At 34.6% G+C, this 13,566-nt stretch overlaps 1 protein-coding gene and 1 long non-coding RNA gene across 3 annotated transcripts in view; one reads left to right on the forward strand and one right to left on the reverse strand.

Moving 5' to 3' along the window:
- Positions 1–1,041: 1,041 nt before the first annotated feature.
- Positions 1,042–8,004, reverse strand: LOC110439484 (uncharacterized). Of its 2 annotated transcripts, none has more exons than XM_073948568.1 (3): positions 7,962–8,004; positions 7,214–7,363; positions 1,042–3,222 (listed from the first exon to the last, which is right to left on the reverse strand). In XM_073948568.1, exons 2-3 carry the CDS (start codon positions 7,296–7,298, stop codon positions 2,006–2,008), a joined length of 1,302 nt encoding a protein of 433 aa, XP_073804669.1. In that variant the 5' UTR covers positions 7,299–7,363; positions 7,962–8,004; the 3' UTR covers positions 1,042–2,005. The 2 variants fall into 2 exon arrangements, with proteins under 2 accessions (XP_073804669.1, XP_073804670.1); XM_073948569.1 differs by having other exon boundaries at positions 7,741–8,004.
- The window catches only part of LOC141381937 (uncharacterized), a 152,710-nt gene continuing 144,811 nt past the window's right edge, over positions 5,668–13,566 (forward strand). Inside the window, exons 1-2 of the long non-coding RNA XR_012402847.1 lie at positions 5,668–9,000; positions 11,475–12,899. This is a non-coding gene — a long non-coding RNA (uncharacterized lncRNA). The remainder of the gene's footprint in view (positions 9,001–11,474; positions 12,900–13,566) is intronic.

Here is a 13,566-nt window from a genome sequence, read left to right on the forward strand (position 1 = left end):
CTGCTCTGACAAAAATAACTCTAACGTTTGCAACCTCCTCCTGGGGAAGAGAAAGTCTCAGAGCCTGGATCACAGTTCTTCTTGGGAGGGACTGTCACATGCTCGGTGTAAGAGCATCCTATCGACACCACAACTTGCCATGACAACAAAGCACAGCATGCCTTGAAGGAACTCCCATGTTCACATGGACTGGGCCAGTGGCGCAATGGATAACTGACTACGGATCAGAAGATTCTAGGTTCGACTCCTGGCTGGCTCGTTCAGGAATTTTTTGCGTTGCTCTCAGTGCAGTGCAGTCGCGGTTTGCCCCTGCCGGAGTTGTTCGGTTCTACTCTGGAGTGAATCGAGTTTCTGGGGCCGCCAGCACAGAGCCTGTGGCCACTCTCATGGGAAGACGGCAGTGACAGCTTGTAGACCAAAATGTTTGCTGTGAGGCTAAGGCGTTCTACTTGGCCCCTAATAATTCCTTACATTTATATAGCGCTTTTCTGGGCACTCAAAGCACTTTACACAATGGGGGGGTTCTCCTCCACCACTTCACCAGTGTGTAGCATCCACCTGGATGACACGACTGCAGCCATTTTGCGCCAGCCCACACATGATGAAGCCAATTGAATATGGCCATGATGGACAGAGACCTAACATCTTAAAACGATGTTCACTGAGCAGTATAGCGTCCCCGTCACTCAAACACACAGACCAAAGGTTGGGCGCCCCCTGCTGGCCTCACTAACACTACTTCCGGCAGCAACCTATCTTTCCCATGTGGTCTCCCATTCAGGTACTGACCGGGAACAGCCCTGTTTAGCTTCAGTGGGCGGCCATGTGAGAGTTGTAGAGAGCTAGCTGCCGGCTGGTAATGGAGTTAATGTGATTGTCTGTTGTGGTGAAGGAGCTGAGACGAAAGGTAATCTAAGTACCTACTGTCACCCATGGTCATGACTGAAAGGACAAAATCTCGGATACAACCGGACACATTTTACAAAGTGTTATGACCCGCTTGTTTGAGTCGCAGCACAAAAGAGAGATGAGCCAACAAAATAACCTGAATGCAAATGATTTATTATAAAATGTAACTCATACAACAATCAATCAATGCAACCAACAAATGTCTAGGGATACTAATGAAGATAAAGAACTTAGGATATAATCACAACAACACGTTAACTACATGATATAAGTAATGCAAAACAAAACCATAAGGTTAAATAATCAATGAGATGGGAGGTCTTGACATGAGGACTCCTGAGTAGCTAACACAACTACTTTTATATATCCATTGATGAGTAATGCAGGCATCCAGTCACGATTTACCACATACTCCAACCTGGATTTCTCATTCAGGGAATCAGACAGATAACATCATCCAACACAACACTAGCTACATGAACACACTGGAGAGTGGATAACAGATGAGATTTCAAGCCGCAGAGGTGCTGTTTGCCAGATGTTTATGAAACTGTTCTTCTCTCAGCTGCCATCATTGTTTACATAAATGCGAGGAGCGCGACACATTTACAACCCCACCTACTGCAGTGTAGGAAAACAGTATACCGTTACTCAGCCTTTTCAAACATTATTCAGACATGAAACATCCTGTGAGAAAATGTTTTGCTGCATTCATTTCATGTGTGCAACTTTTTGTCCATGTGTTTTTTAAGCTGCTGCGAATGAGCGAAACTCTGTAGACACTGATCAGATCTGTACGTTTCTCTCCAGTGTGAATCCTCTTTTGTGTTTTCAGATGTGTTAACTGATTAAACCTCTTGTCACAGTTTGAACAATTGTACGGTCTCTCCAGTGTGAATCGCTTGGTGCAGTTTTTGGAGCTGAAATAAAGGTCTTCTCACACTCAAAGCACATATACTCTTTCACACCAGAGTGGACCTTCATGTGTTTATTAAGGTTTTCTGATTGGTTTAAGCTTTTCCCACACTGAGTACATGTGAATGGTTTCTCTCCAGTGTGGAAGTCAATGGGCATAAAAGTCCAGTGTGACCGCAGCTTAAGTGCAAGTGAATGGTTTCTCTCCAGTGTGGATCCTCATGTGGTGATTAAGGGATGATGATTTGCTGAAATTCTTCCCACACTGAGTGCATGAGAATGGTTTTTCTCCAGTGTGGATCCTCATGTGTTGATTAAGGTGAGATGAGCGTCTGAAACTCTTCCCACACTGAGTGCATGTGAATGGTTTCTCTCCAGTGTGGATCCTCATATGTTGTTTAAGAGATGATGAGCGTCTCAAACTCTTCCCACACTGAGTGCATGAGAATGGTTTTTCTCCAGTGTGGATCCTCATGTGGTAATTAAGGTGAGATGAGCGACTGAAACTCTTCCCACACTGAGTGCATGTGAATGGTTTCTCTCCAGTGTGGATCCTCATGTGTAGATTAAGTTGTGATGATTGTATGAAACTCTTCCCACACTGAGTGCATGTGAATGGTTTCTCTCCAGTGTGGATCCTTATGTGGTGATTAAGAGATGATGATTGGCTGAAACTCTTCCCACACTGAGTGCATGTGAATGGTTTCTCTCCAGTGTGGATCATCATGTGTTGTTTAAGAAATAATGAGTTTCTGAAACTCTTCCCACACTGAGTGCATGTGAATGGTTTCTCTCCAGTGTGGATCATCATGTGTTTATTAAGGTGAGATGAGCAACTGAAACTCTTCCCACACTGGGAGCATGCGGATGGTTTCTCTCCAGCGTGGATCATCATGTGGTAATTAAGGGATGATGAGTAGCTGAAACTCTTCCCACACTGAGTGCATGAGAATGGTTTCTCTCCAGTGTGGATCATCATGTGTTTATTAAAGGCTGATGGGTAGCTGAAACTCTTCCCACACTGAGTGCATGAGAATGGTTTCTCTCTAGTGTGGTTCCTCATGTGTTTATTAAGGTGAGATGAGCAACTGAAACTCTTCCCACACTGGGAGCATGCGGATGGTTTCTCTCCAGCGTGGATCCTCATGTGTTGATTAAGGGATGATGATTTGCTGAAACTCTTCCCACACTGAGTGCATGTGACCAGTTTCTCTCCAGTGTGGATCCTCATGTGAAGCGTAAGATCGCCTTTTCTTCCAAAATTCCTTCCACATTGAGTGCAGGTGAAACGATTTTCGTCTCTTTTTTTCAAAATACCATTGGTCTGTAAATTAGTTTTTTCCTCAATTTTGACATCATGTTCCTCTTCTTTATTCCCCTCATTCTCTTCAATTAGCTCTAAAAAAATAAAATAAAAAAAAGTCTTCATTAAGTCTTAAAAATCTCATCAAAAGCGTAAAGGTGAAAAGACACAGGAAATATTGGCTACACACACTGTAATTTTGATGCACATTAAATGTAAAATAAATCAGACCATATTTTGTTCAGTCCATTAACGTGTGCACATTTAAGCAGATTCAATTCATCTTCATCTATTGCTTTTACAATTTAAATTGTGCTTAAGCCACTTAACTTAGTAGTTCTAGTAAATTAAAACTGTGTCAGTCCAGTTTTCAGAGTTTCTCTTAAAAGTCATTTTGGTCATATTGATCAGACACAGATTTGAAAGCTGTAAGTGGCCTATTTTTATTTGTATATATTCAGAATTACAACAAAATGTTTTTCTAAAATTTGTAAAGCAGACAGGGAATACTTGTTCATTCTGTGCCTGACTGGTAAACGCATCGGAAAAAAAAAAAAGTTCTGAGGTAACAGTTGAACAAAAAGCTGAATATTTGTCTCGCAAACATGAGACACACCTGTACAGCATCTGCATAAAGGCTGAAATATGCACCTTTCCCCTTGTGTGCTGTTGGGTCATTTTCATCCATTCTGGGTTGATTTTGTGGATTAATTTGGTCAAAACTTTGTGTTTTAGAAAACGGATTGATATTTGGAAACATCTTATTTTGACATAATCTAGCATCTATGCATCTAGCATATTATTTTATAGCTATATTCTACTGTAACATGCTACGTCAGTTAGCAATAAATTATAAATCGACTTTCTTATAAATATACCTAAGATGGCTGGAAGTACACATGTAAACCATTTATGGGCGCAGTCGTGTAAATGATCAGTTGAAGCCTTTTAATATTTATTCAGATCTTATTTTCATTCAACAGCAATAGCTGGATGCCTTCATCCATATTAGGGATTTCCTGGAATGTTCTGCTACTTTTGTGAGGCATATATGGAATTTCTGCTCAAGTTTAAATGAAACAGGCATTACATGCATTTAAAGTGCTACAATGCCCACATAAACCTATTTTGAGGAAAACTGAAAAAAAAAATCATTTTCTTCTTAAGAAATAATTTTTTGTACCATTTTTGATACAATTGTTGTTACATTAAAAAATAGTAGCCTATTGAACATCAATATATAGCAAGGTAATGAAGTCAGACATTCCAGTATCTGGACAACATTACACCTTAGTTAAAAATTCTGTCCAAAAGAACATGCTTGCAGCTTCATATCACATCGAATAACAACTCACACTATAAAATAAATTATATTTTCAGATTTGAAGACAATTACATTTTCAAAAAACAAACAGAAACTGCAAATCAGGAGGAGATAGGAGGCTCAAGAGGTATGATATGGCTCATAACAGACTAGTAAATGAGAAGTGGGTTAATTTATAAATGTTTTTTCTTTTTTGATGTTACGAGTTACGCTGGATCTAATCTCACTGTATTTGCTAAAAGTGATATTTAATTCATCTTGTTCTCTATATCTAACGTAGGGCTGGACAATAATATAATATCAATATATCACAATAGATTTTTTTTCAATAGCGGTGATATGATTTTTAAACCCATTTACGATATTTTGTAATATTATACGATATTTTGACCTGAATACAGATATAGAGGAACAAGCTTCCACAAGTAAGAATCCAGACAAAGTAGTTGATGTGGACGTTGTTCGGCTTTTTAAGTTCTGATAAACCTTTTGTTTCGGCGCTCTGCAAACTGCGGGAGAGCGATGCCGACTAGCATCGGAAACACATCAAATAGGTTCATAAAAGTTTAAGTCAACCTGTCGCCTCACCATCCACCTTCCCGATACCAAACACAGATGGCTATGAGGCACAATGTAGGGTTTTGCATGTCTACACTTGAATATACAACTATAAATTTCTAGCATATAAACATATACTATGTTCAAAACAAGTATGACACTTGCACATATATAAACCTACTGCATGCATACACCCACATACACATGCACAGACATATAAACTCGATCCGAACATAAACTTGATCCTTGGATAAACACCCAAATTAACACACACACACACACACACACACACACACACACACACACACACACACATACACACATACATACACACATACACACACACACACTCACACACATTTGATTAATAGAAGTATTAAATCTGTTAAATAATGAAAATGTGTTATACAAAATATTAGTTCATATAAATAGACAATATAAAAAAATAGAACTATTTTATGTTAAATCTTTTAACTTAATTAGGTATTTACATACACAAAAATAGTCAGAAAGAACCCTTAAAGGACGTTTAAGATAAAAAGCAACCACAACTTTAAATATACTCAAACAACTCTTTTCCTTTGCAAATATTAATGTAGCCAACACTCTTTTTGATTTGCTCTTTAATTATAATTATTATTCTTTTTCTATTTTTTTTACGATGTGGATTTTGGTATTATTTTGACCAGAAATAATAAACTGCCGAAAACAGTCAAACTACTTGCTCTACAAACAGGTGTGTTCATGACTATACAAACAAATAAAAATAATTAAATGAGAAAATATGACTTTGCGACATCAAGCAGCATTAGGCATGGGCCAGTATAAGATTCTGACAGTATGATATTCTAAAATATATTTTCTTCTGAGACACTTTTAAAATATTTTTGAGCAGTAAACATGTCAGGCTAAATAATTGAAATGAATCACAGATTTCTTTACGATTGAAAACAGCCTCTTTGGTCTTTACTGCAGGAGATACTGTTGTCCTAAAAAACAAAACATTAAAAAAAAACTGACATATACTGTAGGAACGGTGCAGCAGGAAATGTTGGCGATTTTAAAACCTTGACTTTTCCAAACTGCGGTAAACCTTGAATATAGTTATTGCCCCATGCCTCAGCAGCATAACACTGATATTTAGGATCTAAAAATGTATTCTTTAAAAAAGTCTCAAGCAAAAAGATTCCAATGGCGCCGCCTGTTGGTGCATGAAGAATAGGGTCTATATTCTGCGACTGTAAAATATTTTATAACAATTAATTATTTTAGTGTCCATTTCATTCAGGATGCTCAATATTGGGGGCATCCACGTTTTTTGACATACTGTAAACCAGAGTTTCTGCAGGTTTTACAAAGTTAAATTTAAGACTTTATGATATTTTTAAGACCATTATGAATGAAATTTTAGACTCATAAAGGGCTAAAGAACTTTTCAAATGGCCCAGATGGAAAATATTTTTATTTGCCCCATCAAAATAAAATTTATTTTTAAAACTAAAAAATGAACAAATGTTTTTAAAGTTTTAAAAACTATAACAAACTAAATCTATGCACAACAATCTGTCCAGGTTAATATCCACAGCAGTAAATACATGGAGCACGTTTAAACAAATGTTATTGTGAGGAAAATAATTAAACCATTATGATAAATAAAGTTAAAAAGACCTTTTTGAATAAAAAGTTGAAAGTTTTATTAAGTTGAATTGTTGGTGATTGAATTGGTTTTGGCCAGATTGGGTAGAAAACATGAACAAAGGAAAATAAAGACTTGTTTAAAAAAAGACACAATACAGCACAATATTTCAGTAAATTTAAGTCTTTTTAAGGCCTAAAATGTGAAGTCTTTTATGAGAATACTGCCGGTCAAATATGGTCAGCTCAGTTAAACCTTTTATTAATTTATTGTTTTTATTTATTTTATAAAGCACCAAGGATGCTTTACAAACAGCAAAAGAACAAGAAAAGCAATAACGTTAAGAAGGTAGAGATAATGGGAGACTAAAAACACATAAAAGAAAGACAAAAGACATGAGAACAAGTAACGAAAGAAACTCATTCTGTCTTTTAATGAGTGCTTATGCGCATTTAGGATAATTAGGCAGCACACTCAGGGCTGCAAGATGGATTTAGTATTCTTATTATTAAAATATATCTGAATGAGGATCAAATGACTGAGTTGGTGTTTGAGAATGAAAACCAACCTGTTTGTTCCTGCAGATCTTCCTGTTTGACTGTGAATGCTTCTTCAATCTTCACATCTTCACTCTCCTCTTTAATAAACACCATCTTTATAACAGTGTGAAGATCAGTCACTTCAGCAGGAGTTTTCCTCTGCGTTTAGACACTTTGTCCTGTTTAAAATAAATAAAACAATGAACAGAAACAAAATAACTTCTATTCAACACTTGCTTCAACAGTTTCTTTTAATTATCAAAAAGAAATCAGGTAAAACATTTCTTTAAAAATAGAGGTAAAATTGGTTTTATATTCGCACTTTCCCCTTAATGATATAATTTCATTAAAGTATTATTTGCAAACTCTAAATAGCGAAATCATAATAGCAGCAAATGACTATCAAAGTACAACATTGTTCAGAGTCAAATAAACAGTGTTAAAGTTGTTTTCAAGTCACACTTGCATGCTAATTCCGATCAAATATTCAAAGTACCATGGTAAACAATATATAAACTGCTAAATGAAGAATGTGTGAATATAAAACCAACTTTACCTCTTATCAGAAAAGTTTGAGAAATCCTGCTTTAAAACACCTATTACACTCTTTTCGGTTTCAAACAATAGCCCTCGGCTACTGATAATAAAATAGTACTACGTTGTATAAAGGGTTTAAATATTATTGTTAAAAGCATGTACATAATTTAGCATCGGATTAATAAAATCTGAAACTTTAATTAAATCGTGTTATATCCGTAAACGTTTAAAAACACAAACCTTTCTCCAGTTGAATCACAGCGCTGAAGCGGCGCCGCCTGATGACGTCACACGTCACGACAAAATAAAAGTCTTTTTAAACCTTTTTTTGCCACTTACTGTTGCAGTCATGACTTGATATACTTCTCCTTCGTTTCCATTTTCTCACAGACGCACAAATACTCAGTATTTGGAGTTGATCAAAACCTTTACTCTAAACATTTTAAGACAATTAAAAAAAACTTTTAATCCACTAAGACTGTTTAAAGCAAAAATCTCAACATTCTAAAAGGTATAACAAATAATCTAATGAGTGTTTGGAGCTGAAACTTTACAGAAAAGGATGTAAAATAGGTGTCCTTCATGTAAAAAAGTATTTATTACTACTACATGTTTTAGTTCTTCTAACTAGTCATGACTTATATATAGTTTTTCCCTGCGTTTGGACACTTTATCCTGTTAAAAATTAACAAAGCAATAAAAATGTAAAATGAATAAAACAATGAACAGAAAGAAAATAACTTCTCTTCTTCTTATATGAGAGTAATTAACAAAAAGAAATCAGATAAGTCAGAGCAAGAAACAACAGCCACAAATTAGCTGATTAAAACTAGAACTCTATTTCTTATACATAGTGATGTAAACTTAGAGTGGAATGACATTATACTGTTTAATAAATTAAAGCTTCAGTAAAACACTTATTACACACACGTTGTTCAATAGTCCTCATTACTGTGAGTAAAATACTTTGTTGTATAAAGGGTTAAAATAATATTGTCAACAGCAGGTTCATAATTTAGTATCAGATGAAAAACCTAAAACTTTAATTAATCGGTTTCTTCTTCTTTTTCTTTGGGTTTTACTGGTGGTTGGCTACCAGACTTGTAGGTGCATTACCGCCTCCGACTGGAATGGTTGAACAATAACTGAAGTGTAAAAATAGAGGGGAGGGGGAGAGGGGGAGGAAAGAGAAAAAAAATAAAAATAAATGATTAAATAAAAAATGTGGGGTGGAGTGGGCTAACAATTAATTCCTCAGATTATATTATCTCTATACACTGTAAAAAATTGCTGTTAAAAAACGGTCAGATTCTACGGTAAAATAATGTTTTTTAACTAAAACAGTAATATTCTGTTAAAAACAGTGCATTCTGGGTAACATTTTTGTTTTCGAGAAAGTAACCAACTGCAGAAAACTGAGCTAACAGAGTTCAGATTCGATGTTTTGAAGTCTGTGTTTGAAATCACACTTTGTGTCCTTGTTCACTATTTCATACACTAGTTAACTAATATAGTTCACCTGACAGTTAATGAACACTAATGAGTGAATTCAGACACTGATGAACACCTGCTGTTAATAATCACAATTACTGAAGAAAATAAACAAGAAACACAAACAGTGACTTGAGTTACAACATTAAATAAAATCAAATAAAATAAAACAGCTTCAGTCTCAGCAGAGGATCATTAAACAACTCCACAAACAACAGCAGACACACACTTATTACTGACTGATTTGACTTCCATACTATTCTCATTGAGATCCAACAGAAATTAAGGTGTTTTTTGTGTCACCGTAATGGAGTGAGGGGCTGGTTTAGTTGGGCTCTTCACCCTTGAACTTATTAATTCAGACTCTCCAATTACTATAATAAAGAGTTAACAAAATGCTTGTATTATAGCAATCAAGTTGGAAAGTCAATAAATAGAGAAATCTATTTGTCTGAAATTAGTTCTGATAAGTGTTTTTGTTATAAATCTGGAAGAAGGGTCTCATGCAATAGATTTTATGCTTAGTTGCAGCTATTGATTTACATAATGAGAAGTGGAAACAGAAAAGATACCTCTGTAATTACTTAACAGTTTAGAAATAACATATAAAAACAGTTCAGTTATGACACATACACACTCAGACCTGATGAATCTGACCTTGTATCTCAACAATGGTAACATCTCAAATGTTTCATGCTGCAATGCATGCTGGGAGTGGCACGGTACAAATATCCCAGCATGCATTGCGGTATAAACAAATGTTGTATAATGGTCTAACAGTTTTCTTTATTTGTGTTTGATTCTGCTGTTGTTTATGTTTAGACTTTCGGTTGCGTTAAACTGAACAGTTAAACTGTTAATTTTGTTAGTTGTCACCATTATTGAGGTTCATATGCTGATTATTGATGTCTCTTTGAGTGCGATTTACACCATAGAGCAGTGTTATTGTCCAAGATATTCTTAAAAACTTCCAGAAATCATTGCCATATATAGACATATAATGTAAAACAATAGATTTAACATTGAATAGGAGCAGTAAATTTTATAATACTAAATGAGAACAGACTCTGCCATTTAATAGCAACATGAACATCACCAGATCTTATTTAGGTTTTTGGCTGGCTTGCCACAACAAAGGAGCTTTTCAAACAAAGTTCTTAACAATTGCAGCAGCCAAGATATATAAATGTTAAAAATGACAGGGCTAAGAGCCCAACTAAAGCAAACTCTGTTCTCCATGATGGTGACGTAAAACTTTAACTTTTTGTTAAGAAGAACTTTAGTAGATGTTATACAAAAATACATGTATTAAGTAATAAGTGTAGCTGGTGATGATGTTTGTAGAGTTGTAGAGTTGTCGCTGATCATTTAAATTATTTAATCATTTGTTGTTCTTCAGGTTATTTCATTATAAAGCTGTGACTAAAGTTTTGTATGTTCTGTTCTTGTTTTTTCCCTTTAGTATTTCTTCATTTGTTCATTGTTAATCCTCAATTATCATTTAATTAGTCAGTTAATTAATGAATTTACTTCAGCTTTGCTCCATGTTTCTTGAACACTCAGTAGTGTGGACACTTCAATTAAAATTGAAGTATATGCTCTGGGGTTTAAAGGGTTAAAGGTGTGAGAGGTAAAAACACAGTGTAAAAATGTATTTTAACAGTAATATACTGTTAATTTACACAACGGAAGTAGACTGTAAAAAAACAGTATATTGCTGGCAACCACAGCTGCCAGTAGATTACCGTTAAATCAAGGAAAAAACAGTATTTTACTGTAAAACCTGAAGCTAATTTCTTCTGTCTGTCACCGTTGTGGAGGAGAGTAGAGCTAGTGTATGAGTTAAAGATGAACAATGAACTGCTAATGTTATTCTGCATGTTTCTCTATTTAAATATAGCGGCTGTTTAGTTGCTGATGCAGTCAGAATCTCTCTGGTGATTCCAGATTTACATGTATGTGTGCTGTTGTGAAAAATAAGACATTAGAGTTAAACCGAACTTTTCTAATTAACTAAAACAAGTTATCATTATAAGTATGCTTCTGAGCATATATGGCACATTACTTCATAAACTCATTCAGCAGTTGACCAAGTTGAGGCAGTTGCTTTCAGTGAGCAAAATGAGTTCACTTGAGTATTGTGTAAATCAATGTAGTCCATGTATTTTTACAGCAACATACTGTAAAATAACAGTACATTGCTGGCAACTGCAGCTGCCAGTATTTTACTGTTTTTTAACGTGACAATTTTTAACAGTGTAGTCTTTTCTCTAAATGGGTTTTTTAAACAAATTTAATTATATCGTCATATACCTCACTAGATTTATTCCCTAATAAACCAGCCAATGTGAAATCCTGAAGTTTGCTCTTTTTAACTGATTGAATAAGATCGTATCGTTCTTTATTATATTTACTACAGTGGAATAAAACATGTCATATTGTTTCTTGTTGATTACAGTGTATACATTGTCCAGTTGGGTGTTTCCCTATTTTATATAAAATATGGTTGAGTCCAGTATGACCTATTCTCATCTGAGTTATAATCGTACTTCCCTATGATTTCTGTTCTCCCTCCTTCCAGCAACGACTTGTTTATGTATATTATATAGATGTCTGCCTGTTTCATTGTTATCCCAGTATAATTGCCATACTGATTGTTCTTAATTTGATTTGAGCTTCTGCTTTACTCAATGGGACTTCTAGATCTACTTCACTAATTCTGAGAGCTTGTTTGGCCAGAATGTCCGCCTTTTCATTGCCTTCCACACCTTAGTGGGCAGGAAGTACCCAAATTAAATATACAGATTTGCCCATCATTTTAATATAATATGTCTTACAGAGTATGTGAACTAATTACTGCAAAACATCAGAATGTTATTTCGCATTACGATTATATAGGAGTGATTCAATCTTTCAACACTTAGTCTTAGTGGATTATATAAATTAAACAAAATTGTGTTAATGTTTGGAGTAAAAGTTTTGATCAACTTCAAATACTGAAAGTCTTTGTATGTGAGAGAGATAGCAGATGTTGTGTGAGGTGGAAAATGAAGGAGAAATGTATTATGTCATGACTGCAACCGTGAGTGGCAAAAAAACTAAACAAACAAACAAAAAAAGACTTTGCCAACAGATTAAAAACAAATCTTGATTCTATTATTTCTGAAACTCAGTCTGGGTTTATAAAAGGCTGCCATGTTTCTAATAACATAACATTAGTTTTGGATTTGCTCGATTATGCTGATTCTATTCATTCAGATGGTCTCATTCTTTTTCTTGATTTTTATAAAGCCGTTGATACGGTTGACCACCAGTTTCTGTTTTTAAGCATTGAGGTTATTTGGATTTGGGGAAACTTTTGTTAACACTATGGCTATGTTTTATAAAGGAATCAATTGTTAAGTTATTGTTAATTTTAATACTTCTAATGGATTTGATATTTTGTGTGGTATTAGGCAGGACTGTTCAATCTATTCCTTTTCATTTTTATTAGTTTTTATTAGTCCTTAAGCATTGTGCAAAATCAAGATTTGAAAGAAATTTCTGTTTTTGAAAGGGAGATTAAGATTTCACAATTGGCAGATGACACCACTTTATTTCTAAAAGATGACTCAAACGTATCAAAGGCTTTAAATTTAATTTCTGATACCTCAAGTGTTTCTGGTCTAAAGCTGAATATCTCCAAATGTGAGATAATCCCTGTTTATAATTTGAGTTAGGAATATATAGAAGATATCCTTGTTAAATCTACAATTAAATGGTTATTTATTTATGTTATTTAAAATCTTTTAGTGAGACAGCACTTGAATTTATTTATTTTTTTTGTCTAGGATCAGCAAAACTAAAAATATTCTTAATTCCTGGCTACAATGGGACCTGTCATTAAATGGAAGAGGGTCTTTCTCATTTTGTATATCCGACTTTATCTTTATTTGTTGAAAACAAAGTGGCCAAAGAAATTAATACTGTTTTCTTGAAATTTATCTAGAAGAACAAACATCTTAAATTAAAAAAGGAAGTTCTTTCTAATAGTAAAGCAGAGGGGGTGTAAATTTATTAGATTTTTCTGACACCATATACATTTCTCAAATTAATTGGATAAAGAGATGCCTAACCAATCCAACGTCTATTTGTTTTTTTATTCCCAACTACTTTTTTTTAACAAAATCTGTAGTCTTTTGTTTCTTCTTAAATTTAATTATCTTTCCTACAAGCTATCTTTAGCTTTGTCTAAATTCCACCAGCAATGTCTGCTTGCTTGGAAGCTTGGTTATGTTCACAATTTTTCTCTCCACCGATTATTCTTATGGAATAACCGAGATATTACAATCAAAAACAAATCATTATTTTTCCA

The sequence above is a fragment of the Danio rerio genome, chromosome 4 (genome assembly GCF_049306965.1).
Source record: "Danio rerio strain Tuebingen ecotype United States chromosome 4, GRCz12tu, whole genome shotgun sequence".
Classification (NCBI taxonomy): Eukaryota; Metazoa; Chordata; class Actinopteri; order Cypriniformes; family Danionidae; genus Danio; species Danio rerio.